At 33.4% G+C, this 22,689-nt stretch overlaps 1 protein-coding gene across 2 annotated transcripts in view; it reads left to right on the top strand.

Moving 5' to 3' along the window:
• The window catches only part of HOOK3 (hook microtubule tethering protein 3), an 81,953-nt gene extending 59,507 nt beyond the window's left edge, over positions 1-22,446 (top strand). For both annotated transcript variants that reach the window (XM_081045774.1, XM_081045775.1), the window contains 8 exons: positions 209-349; positions 4,644-4,731; positions 8,635-8,669; positions 12,105-12,187; positions 13,560-13,660; positions 15,011-15,115; positions 15,272-15,343; positions 18,047-22,446. In XM_081045774.1, coding sequence (XP_080901900.1) covers positions 209-349; positions 4,644-4,731; positions 8,635-8,669; positions 12,105-12,187; positions 13,560-13,660; positions 15,011-15,115; positions 15,272-15,343; positions 18,047-18,187 — 766 coding nt within the window. In that variant the 3' untranslated portion in view covers positions 18,188-22,446. The remainder of the gene's footprint in view (positions 1-208; positions 350-4,643; positions 4,732-8,634; positions 8,670-12,104; positions 12,188-13,559; positions 13,661-15,010; positions 15,116-15,271; positions 15,344-18,046) is intronic.
• The last annotated feature ends 243 nt before the right edge of the window (positions 22,447-22,689 follow it).

The raw sequence follows: 22,689 nt of genomic DNA on the forward strand, positions 1-22,689 counted from the left end.
GTTACCTTCAGATTATCCATTCTAAAAAGAAAGTTCTTAAGACCTGGAATGTAATGTCTTAGCCAGTTACAACAGGAGTACATTCTTTGCAAGTACTTTGTTTTTCATTTCTGTTCCATGTATTAAATCTGCAACTGTGCATAGCTGGATTTTGATAACTGTATGGCATTAATATACCAGATAATCAGTTTTTCTTTTGCTCATTTAGGGAGAAACTTATTCGTCTTCAGCATGAGAATAAGATGTTAAAACTTAACCAAGAGGGTTCAGACAATGAAAAAATTGCCTTATTGCAGAGCCTTCTAGATGATGCAAATCTACGCAAGAATGAACTGGAGACAGAGAATAGGTAGGAATGTATACAGGCAGCTGCATTTAACCACAGCTTTTCTCTGTTTGACTTGATTTTGATTCCCTTAAAGGTGTGAATTGTATTTTGAAAAGTGATAATGTATTATTCCATATCCTTTAAGAGTACTTTAATCCATTTCTCTATTTATGGACAGGCTTGCCAGAGTATTGTGACTCTTTATAATAAATAATATCCTCTTCTTTATTTATTCAAACAAAATGATTTCAAAGCCCTACCATTTTCCCTTTCTAATCACTAATTAAAACAAGAGGATTGAAAAAAATGACCATAATTCAGTCTTTAACAATTTCAATTCAAGTCATTTTTCAGATTAATAAAGTTTACCCTGTTTTTATGAGCTACTGTTTCAAAGGATCATTTGGCATGAAGAAAGCAGTAAGAACCATCATAATTGAATTAACAGAACTTTCAGAAACAAAAAGCCTGTTATTTCTTGTGACCCTAAAATGAAATCATTCATCCTATGAACAATTCAATTATTTTGAGGTTTAGAATCTGCAAATTTAACAAGAAAATCACTTTTCTGCTTATAATTTTTCAGCATTTTACATTGTATAGTCATTCAAAGCTACTTTAAAAGCAGTAGCATACTCTGGCAAGAGTTACTTTTGTTATGACAATCTTTTGGTTTATTTCTCCTCTTGGGAAATGTTTCTAAGATACCAAGCATATGGTGTCTTTTCTTTTTCTTAGTGCTGTGATATTCTGTCATTTTTAAGGGATTTGATATTTTTATTGATAATTTCATAATTTGCCTGATGTTATAGATTCCTTGTTTATTATGCCTGATTGATTTGGCATTTCCCAGGTGTGAGTTGATCTTGTGAGTCAAAATTATTACGACTATTTTATGTACCCTGCTGTTCTTCCTATAGCTCTAATTTTTAAAGCTACTGGGGTAGAATCAGCAAACAATATAAATACCAGGGCAATTATTAGAACATAATTAAGCATAAACCTAAGGAGAAATATTTTATATCAATTTTTAAGAACATAGAGAATGAATATTTTTTAAATTCCTTAGAAAAAGTGGAAAATGAGAAGGGGGAGGAAGAGGAATTGTAGAACACAGCTGGCAATCATGCCGTCCCTGTGGGGAGAGCATCTTGTGTTCATCTCCTTCATCATCTGCCTCTGGGCTGTTTTTCAGTCACCTTAGCCAGGGAAGCCTTCTCCCTAATTTTTTTTAGTGCATCAGCACCCACAATTTCTTTTATAATGCTTTGCATTTTTTGTCACAGGCTTTACAGCTATTGCTCTTTTCTCATCAGGAACAGAATAGCTAGTTGTCATTCGTACAGTACTCCTGTATGTAGATGACTCATTACCGCCCAAGTCCCTATATCATTTACAGCTGTTTACAACTTAGTATCATGTTTGTGTCTTAAATTGCAAAGCTAATGATAACTTACCTTTAGATTATAACCATCTATGACCTATAACAATAATAATAATAACAGCTAACATTTATTAAGCTCCTGTTTTTTCCAAACATTGTGTTAAGTATGTAGTCTTAATTTATTAAAGTTTTACAGATGAGGGAATTTGGGCTCAGACCTGAGCTACCCGACTAGAAAGCCTCTGCCTAACCCATACCCTCTTTCTTGCCAATTTATCTTCTGCCACATTTGTAAAACATTTATTTTTTTTCTGTCTTCTCACAGGATGGTGTTCTTCTCTTAAGTGAATTACTCTAAGTTTGTTCTTACTGAGTTTTATAAGTATTTACATTATTTTTGTCTCTAACTTAATCTCTTAGTAGTTTACAGCACTGGACTAGAACCAGGAAACCTCAGTTTTAGTCCCACTGAGTCTTTTAATGAGATGACCTTAAATACAATTTGCTCACCATCCATATATCATCTGTTAGAAGGAAGGGTTTGTAGTAAACCTCCTAAGTCCTTTCCAGTTGGTTTTTTCCAGTAAGTTAGCATTATTAAATCGGTAATACCTACTGACCCTCAAACAATAGTAGGAGAGGCATACAGGGTTGAGAGTAGAACCATATCAGAATTGCTCAGGGAGCTTTCTCAAAACATACATGATCTTTTTGCCTTACCTCTCAGAGTATATTGTGATCTCAAGCTCATCCTCTCCCTACACCCCCTTGACTATTATGTGTAATTAGACTTGATTCAAGTGTTAACTAACTGAACTCCTGAAGGAGGGGAAAGAAGATGGAGGCATTTATAGAGCACCTATTATGTGCAGACACTGTGCTAGACACATTATATATTATCTCACTTAATCCTCTAAACAACTCCATGAGGTGGGCATTATAATTCTAGTCTATTTTGTAGATGAACTTTTTTCATATATATTTACATATGTTTGTAATAGCTTCGCGTGTGTGTACGCACGTTAGCTTCATACTTTAACAGTTATATTGCTATGTTAGCTCGTCCATTCGCCATTACTGGGCTTTTAGGTTGCTTTCAAATCTTTCCAAGGAACATCTTGGTATGGACTGCTTACGTTTTATCACATTTACAGTGGTCTCCACCTAGTAGGCTTACAATACCTGTTGACTAAATAATTTCAAAAATGGCTAAGATGGATTGTTGAAATAGTCTCCTAGTTTGATATATATTTCCATATAGTTTTCTGAAAAGATTAAACAAAGTTAAAGTGTCACTAGTAATGTATTTATGTACCTCTGTTTCCATACTGAATATGGATTTTTCAGAGAATTCTTTCACTATTCAAAAACCACTCAGGGGTGGCTGGTTAGCTTAGTTGGTTAGAGCGTGGTGCTGGCAGCACAAAGGTTGCCGGTTCAGTCCCTGCATGGGCCACTGTGAACTGCGCCCTCCTTTAAAAAAAAAAAGAAGGAAAAAGCACTCAGATTTTCTATTTCCTGAAATGAAAAAAAATCAGTTATTACAGATTTGATTGTATTTTTACTATGATTCTCAATTATGGGTTTATGATCAGAATTTCTTATAACTTGTTGAGTAAAAAAATGTCTTATTGAACTTTCTGGCTGTTTGGATTCTAAATATTCATTGCGCTGTTTTGTCCTTAATTTGAGGCAGCCTGGCTTTTACTACCACCATTTCACTGAAGTATTATTTCTTACTGAAGTAACCAGTCATCCGGTAAATGGCCAGTGCAGTGTGAGCATTCAAGACTTTATCTTTCCTCGTCTCTCTGCTATATTCATTATTGTTGACTGTTTTCCCCTTCCTCAAACGTTTTTTGTTGTTGTTGTTGTTGTTTTTAATTTCAGTAACCCCTCTCTCATGTTTCTTCTGATTCTCTGATTATTCTCCAGGGTGAGATTTCTTTCAACCCTGTGGCTGGTGATTTGCCATAGACCATTTTTGTTCCTCTTCCACTCTTCACGTTCTTCCTACTTAATATCCTAAGTGTGGTGTTTTATTCCTTGTGTTCTTTTGCCTTTCCAATACATTTCCTCCTCTGTTCCCTTCTATTTGAGACATATTTGGTAATTATTGTAATAGCCTCTTCCCAGTCTTCATGCCTGCTCTGAACTTTTTAATAACGTCTTCCACTCTCAAACCAATGTGATCTTCCTAAAATACCATCTGATCATGTTTCTCCCTTGCAATCCTCAACATGAGTCGAGACCTAGGAACCAAACTGGTCTACTGAAGGTTGCATCATAATGACCTCTAGAGAATTTATGAAGGTTGAGCTCCAGAACGAGCATTGTTAAAGGCTGGCTAGGTTATTCCAGATCCAGCCAAATTTTAGGCCAGATTATAGGTTAAGTTCCAGATACTTTATGCGTCTTGAATGCTCCTTTTACCCATAACCATGTAAATATTTTATTTATTGTTCTAGATTTAGTTTAAGTTAAGCCTATCCTTCACACAATTAGAAACAGTTTTTGCTTCTTTGAGCAGTCATCTTTCCTTTTGTATACATCTGTGTACTCTGTTGAAGTATTTATCTTGTATTTTATTTGTTTACATTTTGCCTCCTCCCTAAATTCCTTAAGTGCAGAGATCTTTTAACACTAGTGCTAACGCTAGGGCCTGACACATAGTTTGAATAAATATGTTGAAGTGAATTCTAGATAAATAGATATGCATAAATACATCAGTTTGACAAAATGTGGGCACAAAACACTACATTGGAAATAATCATAGAAATTTCAAGCAATATGAAAAATAGTAAGCTACTACTACTATAACATTAGGCTTGGTTTTGCTAATTTACTGCTTCTGTAACCAATATGACAACCTAAGGAAAAAGGCATAAATCAAGTCAGAATTTGGAAAATTAATGTTCATTTGATTTCTAGGTTGGTGAATCAAAGACTTCTGGAAGTACAGTCACAAGTCGAAGAATTGCAAAAATCTTTGCAAGATCAAGGATCAAAAGCAGAAGATGTAAGTTTTAATATGGACCAACCATGGTCCAACAGTTTCATATTTTTATTTGATGGTCTCTATCAAAATCATTTATAATTATATTGGTTATAGAAAATAAACAGTGTTTTATTTTTACTAACGTTCCTTATTAAAAAGGCCAGACAGTACTTTGTTGTCTCTTTCAGATTTACTCTGCTGGGAATTAGAAGTTTATTTGTCGTTATCAGCTAAGGAATTAATTGAGGTTTTATCTTTTATATGTGCTCAATTGAGTATGCAAAGTATAGGGTTTCGCCCTGTGGTCGAAAAAAGAAAAAATGCTGGTAGAAACTTAACATATTCAAATAAAAATCTTCCATATAAAATTGATATTTAAGAAAATAATGTCATCCCTAGAATCTCATCCTCTCTGAATCCCTCTGGCTACCCCTAACATACACTCAAATATAAATTCACTGACCTTTTTAAATATTTCTTTAACACTGTGTATCTATCATAGCCCTGCCTGCTGGCCTGGCACTCTCAAATCCAGAATATAGTAAAATATGTTGAGCCAGGAACTAGGTCTTTCTTCATCTCCTCATGCTCACCATCCATCAAAGTGCTTACGTAGCACCTAGTACATTAGCCAAATTTAGTGACTAATCTTTGCTTCCGCCAGGTGGTTTGTTTTTTTGTGTGTTTTTTTCCTGTTGCCGGTGTAATTTGCTATAATATAAACTGGCCTTTGAAAAACCTATTTGGTTGTTTCCACTCAGAGTTATTTTGGGGATGTATGTTAAAACTATATGTATATCCAGTATTATCCAGCTTTAATAATATGAGAGGATATGAAAACAAGAGGCATGAAAGGTAATTAAAATAGTATATTACTTAAAACCTGAAAGTAGTCACAGAAAGTGACCTAAATTCAGGTCTCATCAGTGACTTAAATTTATGAGTTTCTTAAACGACAGACAGCGAGCTAATTTTATGAGTTTCTTAAACATACGTCTAGCTAATATTGGCAGCATGCTCTTCTTTCTAAGATCAGTGGTTTTATCTTTTAATTAAAGTGCTGGTAGTTCTTAGATTCCCAGATTGGTTCCTGGTTCCTAAAATTGTCACTGACATTTAAACAACCTTACTCCCTTATTGAAGTGGAACTAGTTTGAAATGTCATGGTTTAATTTTTAAAGAAGCTTTTATCCAGAATGCTAAGAGGTGAAGCAAAACCACCATTAGTGTATGAAAATATTAGTAAGCCTAACTAAGAGTATCTTACAGATGAACCAATGTGGGTAGCATTTCTTAGTTCAGTGAAATCCATAGGTCCCTTAAATTGAGGAGACTTTGTTGATTTGTTGTGGTTGAGAAGGCAAGGGCGTGTGGTAGATAAGAAGTAAAAATGCTGAAACACCAGTATCAGCTCAGCCTTAGTGCTACAGCGATAACCAGTGTACTGGATTCTCTTATATTAAAACATACATAAAGAAATTTATTCTGTGAATAATAATTTTGCATAGCCTGCTTAGGTATCACTGTGGTGATCAAATCTAATTGAATGTGCTGTGTGCCATTACCTTAAGCGAACATATTTCAGAAGTGAAATGCCAACCCTATAAAGTACTATTTACATTAATTAGACTGTCCAGATGCCAGTGAGATTTCTTGCTCTAAATTCTTGGAAATTGTCAGAGCTCTTTTCTAATATAGAGAAACTTCAGTTAGAAACTTTGCTTATTCTGATGATGTGCTTCAAAATGGTTGAGAGAAATAGTGTAGTACAGAATATGTGGTTTTTTCCCCCAGCAGATTGTAGATGTTTTTGTCTTCTGTCTTTCACAAAACTACAATGTTGCATCTCAGGAATATGTAATGTGTAAGACAACCTGTCAAAGGGAATTGGTGCCCTCTGAAGAACAACATAATTTCTGTCTATTTCTATTACAAAAGCACACCCCGTTCATGTGACCTTTAGTCAGAGTAGGATGGTTTGCACATTTTTATTATTCTTATGTCATTTATTTTTAGCATGGAAGCAGAAAAGCATTGTTATATCCAGTCATATGGATAATTTGAGCTAGCCACAGTGTATAAAACTCCAGAGAACAAGACAGGATGAGGAGACCATAGAAGAAAGAAAAATGTACATTTTTGAAAAAAATTGCATATCTTTTACTTCTGTTCATGAATTACTAAATCGTTCCTTCTATTGGCTGCTGTGTTTGCTTCATACTAATATGTCCTCTCTGTCTCTTGGCATGGTTTCTGCTCAAGGCTATTGTAAGTATGGCTTCCTATTCATTTCTATATATTGAGCAGTTTTTTAATTTATATATTGTCTGCCATCACGGTTGATGATACTAATATTTGAATTATGGGAATTTTGTGCAAAATGAGTACTTGCTTTATAGGTTTATGCACTTCATGGTTAAGATACTTAAAAGGTATCTGCCACTGGAAAGCTACTGAATGTCTCCCCAGCGTCACATAAGATGGGCTTCCTTAACTATAAGATGGGCTAATACTGTGTTTTCCAAAAAATAAGACCTAGCCGGATCAATCAGCTCTGATGCATCTTTTGGAGCAAAAATTAACAAAAGACCCTATAATATAATAAAAACGGTCTATAACATAATAAAATATAGTATAATACAATATAATGCCAGGTCTTATATTAATTTTTGTTCCAAAAGACGCATTAGAGTTGATTATCTAGCTACGTCTTATTTTCGGGGAAACATGGTGTTACTCAGAGTTGTGAGGTTAACATGAAACAATGTCTATGGCATGCTTTAGTGCAGTGCCTGGCATGTTAACCACTCATTATTTTATTATGTATTATCTCAGAGTTAAAATTAATTTTGTAGAGCCTAAGCAAAACATAAGAGCAAAATCAAAGTTAAGGTATTTAGGAGATATTTTCATTTCACCCTCTGTACTAAAGAATAAATAGCAATGATTGGAAGTTAATAGGGTTATTATCTTTTTTTTATATTTGGGGGAAGCAGTGATAGAGGACATTGTGGTCCACTGATCTAGCTATTACATTGAGCTAACATATTGAGCAAAGAAATGAATTTGAAATATTCCAGAGATGTGTTAGAATGGACTTGAATAAACAGTTACAGTAATCATTATTGAATATGGTGATTTAAAATCGAAGAACTTAGTGTGAGGAGATTTTTTCCCTTCCTCACTGCTGTTGAGTGATTGAACAATTTGTTTTATAAGGCTATATTAATTGGGTTTGACTGAATTAATTTTGTAACCATTTATCTCAAAATGAAATGTTTCATAGAATTCATAATTATATGTATGTTAAGTTTAAATATGAAACCTAGTATAGGTTTCATATACTATATAGAATGCCACTATTCTTTATGCTTATTTTTAGGTCAGTTATGATCTCTGGCTTTTCAGGAGATCAGAGCTGCATTCTCCAGCATATTAAGTTCCATTGCATATACTGTTCTTCACGTTCCCATACTTATCACATAAATTATTCGCAACCTGAGCATAGCTGTAAATCACTGATTAAGTCAGTAAGTATTTATAGAAATTGATCCTAGCCTTTATTATGATGCAAGGAAAACAATAGGAAAAGTGTCTTAGGGAAAGTCTATAGTTAGTAGAGTTCTACCTGCCTATCATGTTCAAGAATATACATTAGTGGCCTTTTTAATTCTGACTATAAATAGAGAATTCAGATATGCAGTTTCTGGGTATTTTATACTGATTGCTATCACCCCTAAGCTGCTCTCTCACTTATCAAAGAGAAATAAACTTGGGAGCATTGTGTGTCTTGAGCTCTTTGACCAGAGAGATTACGGAGGGCTCACTCAGAGTTAGTTACCACTATGCTCTTAATTTTTATTAAAGAATTAATTTATCAGTAAAAAAGTCAAGTAAAAAATGATTTTTTTTTTCCATTTTCAGTCAGTTCTTCTAAAGAAGAAGCTTGAAGAACATCTGTAAGTATAAAAGCTTTGACGTTCATTCTTATATTATGTAGTGAAGCATAAATGTTTTCTCTTAGGTGATTATAGAGTGTCTAGGCAATGGCGTGGGTGTCCCTTGAAGGTACAGAACTTTATAAGACATATTAATGGTGTCTATTAATGGTATTAATGGTATTAAAGGGTATCAAATCAGAACAAAGACTGCTTTGGAACTGTTTGCAAATGAGATTCCAGGGTTTTATATCTTCATGATAGTACGTATAGTTAGGAGTTTGAGGCACTCTAGATTTGGAGTCAAAATCCTTTTTTTGTAAAGGGCCAGATAGTAATTACTTTAGGCTTTGCAGGCATGGTGTGTGTCACAATCACTTAGCTCTGTAGTTGTAGCTTGAAGGCAGCCTTAGATAATACGTAAACTAATGTTGTGACTGTGTTCCAATAAAACTTTATATACAAAAACAAACAGCATGCTGAATTTGGCCCACAGAGTCTAGTGTGCCAGCTCTGGAGTATGGCCAGCTTAATCTTTTTTAAGTAAATTTTTTAAAGTATTATAAAGTTTACCTGTCACAGATTTTCAAACATTTCCTTGAATTACAGACATATCTGAACATGACTTTTAATCTGGATGATGAAATAAATTTTAAAATATTACATTTGTTTTCTCATGAAGAAGAAATCATCCATCTATCTTTTGCTGAGATTGACATTGTTAGGAACGTTTCAGGCTTTAACTAGAATTCAGTAACAAATTTAATCATTTCAATGTAACAAAACTCTCCTTCACACATTGAGTGTAGGGTGGTCAAGAATTGCTAGCCTGTTGGGATGTTTTAATGTTACACTATGGTAAACCAGATATCCTCAATACCACAGAAATTAGTTTGACTCGTTATACTAAGATTGGAAAGAACTGCTGTAGTCTTGACAGTTTACCTCATGCTAATTTTTTTCTTTTTTTAAATGTGGGGAAAGTGAGATACTCCTAGCAACTGACACTTGCTGGCAAGTGTAACAATGGGCAGTTTTTTAATGTACTAAAACAGAAAATGTTACCTCCCAACCATTGTGAGTTTACCTAGAGTCAGAATTTAGTACTGAATTCTACCCTTTTTTACCTCCCATTCCTTTATTGCAAAAAATAGAATACCTGTTGTTTCATAAAACTATAACCTGACCATTTTTCTGTGTTCAGTCATTTACATGGTAAAAATCATCATCAAAAATAATTTATTAATGAAGAAGAGGCCTATATTCATTTTCTGTGGTTGCTATAACAAATTACCATAAACTAGGTGGCTAAAAACAATAAAATTTTATTCTCTAACACTTGTTAAGGCCAGAAGTCTGAAATCAAGGTGTTAGCAGGATTGGTTCCTTTGGAAAGTTCTAAGGGAGAACTTGTTCCGTGCCCCTCTCTTATCTTCTGGTAGCTGCCAGCAATCCTTGGTGTTCCTTGGCTTGTAGATGTATTACTCCAATATCTATCTTCGTCTTCACACAGACTTCTTCTATCTGTGTTTCTGTGTCTCCTCATAGCTTTCCTTGGATAAAGGCACTAGTCATTAGATTTAGGGCCCACCCTGATCCAGTGTAACTTATCTTAACTAATTACATCTGCAGAGACCCTATTTTCAAATGTCATATTCATAGGTATCAGGGATTAGGACGTCACCATATCTTTTTGGGAGACACAGTTCAACCCACAATAGGGCCCATAAACATGTCAAATGATGGTCATTCTCATGCAGACTTAAAGCGACAGTGGAGACCATTTTATACACACCAGCTTGGTAAAATTTAAGCATCAGACATACTAAGTATTGCCAAAGAAGTTCACCAATGTTGATTCTCATGCACTGCTGGTAGGAGTATACAGCAGTTTACTTGGTAAACTTAAACATGCACATATTCTGTGACCCATCAGTTCCACTCCCCTACATATACACTCTAGATTCCTAGAGATGCTGTTGTCCATGTGTACCAGGAGACATGTAGAAGAAAATATCGAAGAACGTTGTTTGTCATCACAGAAAAGTAGAAACAATACAAATACTACCAGTTGTAAAATGATAGAATGGAGTACATTTAAACAATAAAACATTATACAGCACTAAAAATGTGTAAACTAGGGCTAACAACAACATAGATGAATCTCAAGAACGTGATGTTAAGTAAAAAATGAAGTCACAGAACAATACATACAGTATAAGTAACGTATGTATAAAGTAAAATCTGTTATTTTAAGCAATATGTTGTTAAGGAATACATACAAAGGCCCATCGTAAAAATCATGCAAATGATTAAAATTCTGAATTTTTGTTACCTCTTGGAAGGGGATAGGGATACATGGTTTTGGGATAATTTATATTTTTTAATCTGTTTCTTCATTGGGCTTAGTTTTTTTTATTTAAAGTGTATATATTTATTTTATGTGTGTTTATGTATATATAGATGTGTGTGTGCCTCACCCTTAAAAAATAAGTTGTTGAAAAAGATTTATTAATATATTATGCATCGAAAAGACCAGAAATAGAAAAAGTAAAGTGCTGTATTAGTGTTTTTCTGTATTTTCCAATTTTGGTAGCCTCTTTTCCCTCTCATAGAGTGCCACCCTAAATGCTACATAGGGAGAATTAAAAATATCATATAACTACTAGGAAAAATGTACTTTCTGTTCATTCACTTTTTTAAATATTCGTATTGGAATGTAGCTTAAATATAGTAAAGTACACAAATCCTCAGTTCCTAAGTCTACAGCTTAATGACTGTTTTTCTACATACATAGGTAACTCAGAATAAGGTATAGAATATTTCTAGCAACACACCAGGATTCTTTGTTCTCCCTTCTAATTGTATGTATGTATACATATAGATGTGTGTATATGATTACATCCTCCAAGTAGCCACTGTGCTGATTTCAGTCACTTTTCATTAGTTTCGACACTTTGTGAAGTTCATATAAATGTGATCATTCAGTATTACCCAATTGAGTCGGACTTCACATTTTAAACATTCTGTGATATTTACCCATTTGGTCACATGTATCATTAATTTATTTTTTATTGGTGTAGTGTTCTTTGTTTTTATTTTAAAACTTCACTTTTCTGCAATAAGATTTTGCATTGTAAAACCTCTGCAGAGTTTTAAATTTAATTTTTATAATATCCTTATTCCTAGGAAAAAAACAAAGATTGTTAAGTTCTTTGTACTTCTTGTGTAGATTTATCCAAAAGAAATGACTACTATTTAAACCTCTGATATTTTTGTCTCTATTTTATGCCTATTTTAAAAATATGTTAAATTCATGTTGGAGTAGTGTTTTCATCTTTGTTTCATAGCACTGTGTGCTATGCAAGTGTATTCCAAAAATTAAGATTTTTCATTTGATGTTTAAAAAAATACAAAACAGTAGTAGGTGACACAGTGTTATATATTTTGTTACAGAGAGAAGCTGCATGAAGCCAATAATGAATTGCAGAAGAAGAGAGCCATTATTGAAGATCTTGAACCAAGATTTAACAACAGCTGTGAGTTTTTCCTAATTAGCATGGTTTTCAATTGGGTAGCCATACATTACCCTAATGGTAATGAGTTTATATAAAAGTGTTTATTTTAGAAATAGGCTCTGTTACCTATTCTAGCAATTAAAAGATTTGTTTTATTTACAAAAAGTGTTTATTCTTCACAGTATTTCTTAAATTGGCTAGTTTGGTTGTGAGTTTTTCCTTAACTGTGAATGCTAATGAATATTTTATGAAGTTATTTTCTTAGTGTAGTTGAATTTAGTCAGCCGTCAGCCAAACTTTTACTTCTGTTGATATTTACACATGTAGATAGTTTGACTTTATTAATTCTTTTTTTGGAGGTGGGAGCAAGACAGAGACTTTTACCTTTTTTATTATGATAAAACATATAACATAAAAAGGATCATTTTTAGGTATACAGTTCATTGGCATTAAGTACATTCACATTGTTGTGCAACCACCATCCATTTCCAGAACTTTTTCATCATCCCAAACTGAAACCGTACCCGTTAAACATAACTCTCCATTCCTCCCTCTCCCTAGCTTCTGGCAACCACTATTCTACTTTGTCTCTGTGTATTTGACTATTTTAGGTAACTCATATAAGTAGAAACACAGTATTTGTCCTTTCATGTCTGGCTTATTTGACTTAATATGATGTCTTTCAGTTTCACTTAGTATAACATCTCCATGTTGTAGCATTTATCAGAATTAATGGTCAATAATATTTGATTTGTGTATATATCATGTTTTCTTTATTCATCCATCAATGGATGTTTGTTGTTTTTCTTTTACTCAAATTATTTATTTATTTATTTTATTAAATTTATTGGGGTGACAATTGTTAGTAAATTTACATAGATTTCAGGTGTACAATTCTGTATTACATCGTCTATAAATCCCATTGTGTGTTCACCACCCAGAGTCAGTTCTCCTTCCATCACCATATATTTGATCCCCTTTACTCTCATCACCCACCCCCCACCCCCTTACCCTCTGGTAACCACTAAACTATTGTCTGTGTCTATGAGTTTTTCTTTCTCATTTGTTTGTCTTGTTCTTTTTGGTTTATATACCACATATCAGTGAAATCATAGGGTTCTCTGCTTTGTCTGTCTGACTTATTTCACTTAGCATTATACTCTCAAGAATGGATGCTTTTTAATTCAAGCACTTCCATACCAGAGTTTTTGTTTATATGAAAGCTTTCTGTAAAAAAAAAAAAAAATCATGAATTTTTTTTAAAGAAAATTATTTATGGGAATAGACCAAACAATCTCTCAAAACTATTAACTATTTACTATTTTGTTAGTTGGAATATTTTTAAACTTGTTGCAATCTAAAATACGGTTTTTTTTTACTGTCTCATCTGCAGCCTTAAAAATTGAAGAATTACAGGAAGCTTTACGGAAGAAAGAAGAGGAAATGAAACAAATGGAAGAACGATATAAAAAATACTTAGAGAAAGCGAAAAGCGTAAGTATGCATTTGTGGGCATCTCACTCCACTTTCTGACCAAGTTTCAATGACTTCTCAAATCGCAGGTACAGTGACTTCTCATGCAGAGAGCGATCAGGAGAAGAACAGAAGTGCCAAGAGGAAAATGTACCTTTATGTAGGAAATAAGTGGCAGTCACCACCTTAACTAGTAATAAAAATTAACTACACTAGTGGTAGGACAACCAGCATCTAATGCCTCCTGATGGAGTATCATTGCCAGCAGTATTTAACCTGAATCTAAGCAATCTTCTAGACTGAGGGTACTTTCAATTACCAGGGAAATTGAGGTTATTGGAACAAGTTAAATAAGACTTTTAGGAAATCATCAAATAAATGCACAATTTGGGAGCAAAATCAATGTTGTGAAAAACCAAAATAGGCATTGGAATGTGGGGGAGCACAAGGGCTGTTGTGATTTTTAAAAGCCCAGAGGGACCTAAGGACCAAATCAGTACATTCATCTATGGGTCCTGGATTGGGGTAGAAGGGGCAGTTGGAAAAGACATTTTGTAGACACCTGTGGAAATGTGATTAGGACCAAATAGTGATGATTTGTAAAATTACTAATTTTCTTACAGATAATAATGGTATTGTGATTATGTAGGAGAATGTCCTTAGTCTAATGGGATGCGTAGTGAAGTGTTTAAGGGTTGCATGTCATGAGGTCTACGTGTTACTTTAAAATAGCCTCCATAAAAAGCAAGCGTGGTGGTGGTGGTGGTGGTGTGTGTGTGTATGTGAAGAGAGAGAAATCAAATGTGACAGTGCAGCAGTTGGTTAATCTGGGTTAATGAATGGATGTTTATTATGCTCTTTCAAGTTTTTTATAGGTTTGGTCATTTTTGATAGTAAAAATATTGGGCCAAAAAGCAAAAAGACCTTTAACAGAAGATATCTAGTTGGCCACCTAGAATTGCATCTCCTGCCCATGCCTACCAAGCCACTGGCAGAAAAGGAGATGGGCCACAATGATAAGCTTTTAAACGACCGGGACCTGCTTCCTAAGTATACATCGGGTCAGAGGGAAAGGGCCAGCTGAATCAAATCAGAAGAAAGTAAAAGGGTAGACAATTGTCAGTAGTTTCTGCTGCAGTATCATTTTTTAATTTTAAGCCAGAATTACTTCTTATAATTGATTCTTTTATATAATTGAAAGTTTTATATAATTAAAATTTGTAATTATTGAATATTATTTCATACATTCAAAATTTAAAGTATCTTTGTGCTAACTTTGATCTCATAAGGATTATCCTTTTTTTAATGAGTGCTTTCTTACATTCTTTAAGTTTGACACTTTTAAATTTTTTCTTTTGTTACTTTTTGCAGGTTATTCGTACTTTAGATCCTAAACAGAATCAAGGAGCAGCACCAGAAATACAAGCACTTAAAAATCAGCTCCAGGAACGGGACCGACTCTTCCATTCTTTAGAGGTAGTTTATTGTATTATACAATAAGATACTTTATTTTTTATCCTTTTTTTCTAGAAGTTTGCTATATGCAGTTGTATACATTAATTTAGACAGTTAATTGTGACTATTTTATTGCATGTTTACATCTTTGCATGTTTACATGTGCTTGTTTTTTAGAAAGAATATGAGAAAACAAAGAATCAACGAGAGATGGAGGAGAAATATATTGTTAGTGCCTGGTATAATATGGTAAGACAATAACACTTCAAGACATATTATAAAGTTCAGTGAACATGTAAGCTTTATTATACGCCCCTTTACTGTAGAAGTAATTCTACCAAATGAATCTGAAAGTAATTGCTAACCTAACACACTCTAACAAAACCTAAATGCTGACCTTAGGACTGAAAAGCAGATATGAGAACCACCCTAAACAGGATTGGATATTTTGAACACATTATCCCTAGAAAATAGGAAGATAAATGACAGTTTGATTTCTGTCTTTCAGAACCATTTTATTCTAGGGGACCGAGACTTTAATAACATCTAAATACAAATTCAGTAGCTTTTGTTTTGTGGGACTATTTCAGTTCTTTGTAGGAGTGACATTTACACTGAGTAGAGTTTGGAAAATGTTTATGGTTGTTAGACCCTGAGTGACTACAGGTTTTGAAATTGGATTTTCCAACACACAAAAACCTTAACTATATTGCAGGGGAAAATACATGCTCACCAACATTCTGGGCTTTAGTAAGATTCTCCGGATATATGAATAGCTGTGGATTTGAAAGAATGCTGTACTTTTTTCAATATTTTTTCCTGGACTTTTTGTTTTTTCTTCTCTATTCTTATTCCCAGTAAGACCACTTCTGCCTTTTCAAATGTTAGTTGCCTGAAACAGGAAATCCAACCAGATTTCATCAACCCCCGTCTTGACCCTATAGTTGTGTTATTGACACAATGCCATTGTTTCTGTTTTACAGTTATAACTGATACTGTGTCTCAAAGGATAGTGTCCCAGGCCTCCTATTAATGTGATCTGATTTTTTTCAAAAATTCGTTGTTTCATGACGTGTTCACATTTATATTTGCCTTGGTTAAAACTACACATTTAAGATTTTATCACATTTTTTTTAAAAGGAGAAAACCATATTGGAGTTAGAATACTATTATTGTTAACAAATATAGGTTTCTTAGAAATTAAAATTTTTAAAATAGGATAAAAATTATATATTTAAGGAAGTTCTCTGGGAACTAGCCCTGACTCCAACTATTCTGTTTCCTCTTTTCCCTCCTTAAAGGTTAGTAACAGCCATCTTGGAGCTCTGCCCCTCTCAATCCTTATTATTAATTTCATATTCTTGATTTTCTTCGGAAACTATATCCTATGATATAGTATTAAAGAATAATCCTAATTTTTAGCCCTCCAGAGAATGGAGGAATAATTCCATGTAGACTCACACAAGTTATGTTCAGATAAGATAGCCAGTAATAGCTTCATACATATATTCAGGCAGTTCTGTCTCAGACAACTGAAATGAAAGTGAAGATGATGAGTGCTGGGAACAGGTATTAAGTATCTCAGAGAATGGCTTTGTGATGGACACTAAGGTCTTAAAAATGTATGAAGAATTTGAATAAGTTACTTGGAATGTGAAATTCAAAAAAATAGTGTATTTTAAACAAAATATTATTAATATAGGTAGCCAAATTAATAAAGATTACCAATAGATATTTACCAGTTTTACTCAAATCTTTAAATGCTTTGATTTCAAATTGAGTGAAAAAACTTCTGGATTTTCTCATTTGTAAAATGGAGGAATGTTGTGTGTTTGGGTAGACTGCAGTTCTATTAAAAATGCAAAGCCATGACCAGTGTGTTCCCTAGCAGCTAACTAGTGATAGGAAGATTTATGTTTCAGTCTTCTGTCGTCTGTGCCAGTTTGTCCAGTTCATTCTGGAAAATCTGTGTGTCTTTTCACATAGCTTGGCTTATCTGCCTGACTCTCCTCCTAGCTCCCAGTTGCTCATTTCTTCCTCTTTGCCTCCTTCCATTTCCTCCCATCAGTTTACTTGTATCCAATCACTGGTGAGATTTAAACACCCACTCTCAATCCTTAATGTTTCTCTGGCTAGGGTTCGTCATTGGTTTATTAAATGATCACCAAAACCATTTTTGTCCTGATCTCACAGGGTTTTTTATTGTTGTTATTCCTCCATGTTCAGAGAGCACGCTCCCAGAGGTTACCTTTCTTCTGTTAAGATGCTCTGGGCCCAGCAATTGTGGCTTCTCTCCCTTCTAAGCTAGTAGGCCATCCTCCTGTCTTCAAGAAAGACCCCCGGCTCTCTGTTGGGCCCTCTGTTTGGGACTGTCAGGAACTTTTCTTAATTTGTTTGAGAATACAAGTCTGCCTGGAGTGAAGAAAAACAGCATGCTGGTATGTGTTATAACGTAATGTGCCTTCCTACCTTAAGGTGCCTTCCTACCTTAAAAAACGGCAAGTGCATTTGTGGTTTTCCGTTCTCAGTATGCCCTATGATTTCCACAAAACCTCGAATCAACTGCTACCAATCAGTTGCACTTTTTTCTTGGAAAATCACTTCCTGTATTTGATTTGAAAGGGAAGTATGAAGATTGAAAATAGTAATGTATTCCAAAAATCTGTATTATATATTGGTTATAAATTCAGAAAATTAAGCCTTAATTTTCCCAAAGGAAAATTTGTACCTAATTGTTCAAACTAATATTTCTCTATCAGATTTTAATATATGATGAACAAAATTAACATTCCTAATTATGTGCCTTATAATACAATGTAACAAATTCTGCATGATAAAATTTTCTTTTGGGAGAGTATGTTCCACTGTTTATTCATTGATGATGAAATTTTCTTTTGTAAGAGTTATGTTCCACTATTTTTTCATTGATTGCCTTTCTTTTTTGTTATATAGGGAATGACTCTGCATAAAAAGGCGGCTGAAGATAGGCTTGCTAGTACAGGTTCAGGGCAGTCCTTTCTGGCTAGACAAAGACAAGCAACCAGCACAAGAAGATCGTACCCGGGCCATGTTCAACCAACCTCAGCAAGGTAGACATGTCTTGCCACTAGAATAAAAACATCCGAATTTTAAAACATACTTCTGTTACATATAACACCATTTCAGGAAATTCAGCCAGCTTATTCTTTGTCTCTGTTTTATGTTAATTAGTTGTTTCCTATTTGAGGATGTTCTCTCTCCTGTGTCTGTTATGTTTTAGTTTCTTTGTCCTTTATTTTGTAGTCTTTTCAGTTCCTTTTAATGTGCCAAAAATTTTTAAATGCCCAATTAAAAGTGTTGTATAATAGTGTAGTACTTTTCTTTGTATGAAAATGTCCTTTTCCCAGTGGTGTAGGCTTTGTAATGGATTAGATTTTCTGCCAATAATTGATATACAATTTATATTCTTTATTGTGCCTCTGTGTTACCATGCTTTATAAGAATGTCTTTGTTTAAAGGGAATTAATCTTTCTATGATGTATTAATCTGTGTTTTCAATTGTTTTTCAAATGCACTTCAAATAACTTGCATACTTACTATATAAAATGAATGGTTGGCAAGGGCACTTTTTGCAAAAACATAAATACATTGGCAGAGGTGCTAATCAGATCTCATCCAGGCACCTGATAGAATTATTTAGAGGGAAAAAATGAGTTTTCGCATTGTTTTATAGGAAATTAAATTTGTTCAAAGATTTGGAAACTATTTTTAAAACATAAATATATAGAATGTTATTATTTCCTGCTATCTTATTGCTGGCAGAAGTGAATACATTGGTTAGGTTATTTGGGGGTAAATTACAGAAGGAAAAAAATCAGTCAGTGCATTAATTTTGTCTTCTTCTGGAATATCACAGTAACTGAGGATCAAGTTCTGGCAGTGTAGCTTACATTTATGGCTTCAGTTGCCCTCCACATCTGAAATATTTATTTTTCATATGCTGACAAGTAACTTCCCTTTTGGGCAATTTCCTTGTTGACTTGCAGCTCGTGTGTTTTACCTATTCATTACTATAAGCCCTTCTATACTTAACATCTTAATATCAGTCATTAAGATCAATAAGTGACTTCTTATGTGTGATGTTATGACAGGTCTCCTTTACATTTTTTCTTAATTCTACGTATTAGTCCAAGAATTTGCTGCTGAACAGATTCCCTTGGGTATTTGGTTGCCTCAAAGTGCTTAGATTTATTGATACATTGTAAACCATGTTAATTACATTGATGAATGGCTGCCAAGTCATAATGATTGTAAAGCACTTTTACTATATAGGGTGCTATATAAATGTAAAATATCACTTATTTGAAAATGGAATGCCTCTGTCTGACTTTATATGTTGACTTAAGTATTTGGTTCCCAGTTATATTTAAGTTCCCCTCCAGCCTTTTTCTTGCACCATACCCCATTTTTTAAAGCAAAAAATTACTGAAATTAGGTTGATTTTGTTGTTGTTGTTTTTGTTTTTAGATAGGTCACCTAATAAGAGGATTTTATTTCATATACTTGCTGTTTGAAAGTTCAGGTTTCATTTAGTTCTGTATCTTAAATACAAATCAGTAACTTGGAATCAAACTAAATTAAGAATTTTCAGACACTTGTATTCAGATGTTTGATTTTAAATCCTCACTTCCTTTTTTAATAAGAAAATCGAACTAAAAATTGTAGTGTTTTCATTTGTCCTCAGAAACTGTTCTTGAAGAAAGTATTAGAATATATACAGAAATGACTCCATGCATTGTACTAATTTTCCTATTAATTACAGAAGTCTAAATGCAGTGTGGATACTTCTGCCTGATTAGACTGTAAAGCAGGCAGAATTAATAATAATTTAGAGAACCACATGAGTAGAATACATTGTGAAGATTCAGGAGGCTAAGCAGTCCTAATCAACATGGAAAGCTTTGACAATAAAGGGTCAAAAACTATTTAAGATGGTTCTAACCCCCACTTCCTCATTTCACAAATAGCGTAAGGATTCAACTATTTTAAAATAGGTCATGCACACTAACCTTGGTGAAATTAAAATTATTGGGAAAGTATACCCGGAGAGTAAGGTAGATGAACATAAAGGAGTCTGTGAACTATTCATTAGAATGATTATATCCCATAAGATAAGAGGTTTTAATTTTAGTCCTCTATTTACTGTCCCAGTCTTGTTCTCCTACCTACCCACCTACTCAGATACAATCCTCTAAATGGGTTAGAAAGGTCCCAAACTTTTAGAAGGAAGTTTTATTTCTTATTTTTCTTCAGCATCTGTTGCATGCTGTTATTTTGGTGTTTACATTCATAACTTTAACTCCTTTTAGTATATTACTTTCATTACATAGAAGAAATCGTATTTCTAAACATTCTATGATGTTTAAAAAAAGCAGAAATAAAACTTAGCTGTGTCAGTGACAACCAACCCTGTTTCCATTGCTCCACCTTTGGGCAGGATTTATGAAATTTTTATTGACCCAGTAATGATTAATAATTTCTTAGGAGGTTTGTGATGATGTATGGTCTATTGGAGAGTTTAAAAGATGTTGAGTGCTTCATCTAAATGTAAGCTATGCTATACTATATTTTCACAAACTCCTTACATATAGTAGCTTCATGAAACCACAGTTCACTTGGACAGTGAAGCTAGTCCTGGCCTCAGTAGTGGAGTAAGTACAATGTTATTGCATGAGGTCAGGGTGAGCCATCAGCCTAGTGTTTGAATTCTTACAAACAAAGAGCTTATTTTCTGTTTTCCTTCTAACAAGGGTAAGAAAATACAAAGTAAATAACTAAGGAATAGTAAAGCATAACTTATGTTCTGCAGTATGCATTTAAGAAGTTCATAATGGGGAAAAAAATCCAACAAATATTGTAGTTTATCATATCTAAAGAGAATAAATAGTACAGATGTACTTAAAAGAACTTTTAAAAATACAGTCATATCTTTTTATCATTTGTCTAATTACTCAATAACAACTAAGAAAAAGAAGCCCCTAAATGACCCATGTTCCAAGATTGATCAAGATTAAATTATTTCTGTTAGATAGCCTTAGCCTGGTAAAATTGGCTTAATGGGGTGATTAGATTATAATAGGGAAATGTTGTCTGTGATTTTCTTGAGGTTTTATTGTTTTATTTACATAATTAAAGATCAGTTATATAAAATTAAGCTAAATGTTATCCAGTCAGAAACATCAGCCTATATATTTCATTAGTTTTCACAAAGGCATGAAACCATGCTGTGCCAATGGATCAGCAATAAGTGATAAGGGAAAGATGAGTTAAGTTGAAGAAAGAACATTTTATTTATGAGCTACTTTACTCACATCTCCTTTTCAGTAACAGTTTTGTTCATTCTTACTAATGATATGAAATACTTTTGAGTGTCTGTTACTCTCAGACAAGTATTCATCTTTTAAAGATAATACCATGTTAAAATTTGAAAATGTTTTGCCCAGTATAAGAATTGTCTTGGAACAGAAATCTAAAATTTTAAAATTGTTTTAACTATCTGCATCTAATCTCCAATTGTCCAGATTTGACTCCAGGAATGTTACAATTGTCCTCAGTTAGAACATGTGAGATTCATCTGAAAAAGCATCCACAACTCATAGCTAGTGTAAACCTAGCTAACTCACAGACACATGGATCAGAATACTTGTGATCCTAAAGTGAGAGGAAAGTGCCTGGCATTTTGTTTTTGCTAAGGGCAAAATAACAACCTTAAGACAAAATGCTTTTTGTTGTCTATTCATTAAACTATGGAAGGATATTTTGACTCTTTAACTTTATATTATGAAGGTACTCTTTCACTAGAAATGGATGTAGCATTGTACTTCTCAACAGTGAAACCTATGTTTTATCCTAAAATAGGATGAAAGAGTGTACTCAACAAAAGAAAAATGGGATATTAGAAGCTTCGAAAATTATTTTACCATGTTTTTATTTTTCCCTTTTTTATAAGTTAAAAGGGTTTTTCGTTCAATAATGTTAATCTCTTTTCCTATAGTCCCCACTGTCAAAATGGCAGCTTATTTTGGTAGTTGTACAACCCAGTTTCATTACATTTCGAAAGTGGTTTCAGACCTTATTCTATAATAAAACAGACCTTGTAACTATAATGATTTCAATATTTTATATCATGGAGTTTTTATATGAGGAAGGCTATTCTCAATGTATCTGTTATCCAATTTTTACTTACTATAAAGCATATTTAACTAATAATTGGTATATGTTCCTTTTATTGAAAAATTTGAAAAGGTTTTATTGTCTAATTTCAGCACAATAATTTTATTGTCCTAAAATTTTGCAGTAAATATTCATTTATCAAAAGCCTAAAAAATAATAATTCGTTACTGACATAGCTAATTTTTGCCCTTCCCCATTCCCTCAAATCACAGAAACCTTTAATATTTAGCTTACTTAAATCACTGATTATGTTCTTGGGAAGTATGTACTGATCATTTTGTTTTTAAATAGCCTTTTATCAATCCAGTTACATGTATTATCTTTATGAAAACATAATATTTATATTTAGCATTATCTTGAACTATACTTGGATTCTTACCATT

Source organism: Rhinolophus hipposideros (assembly GCF_964194185.1).
Source record: "Rhinolophus hipposideros genome assembly, chromosome: 4".
NCBI lineage: Eukaryota > Metazoa > Chordata > Mammalia > Chiroptera > Rhinolophidae > Rhinolophus > Rhinolophus hipposideros.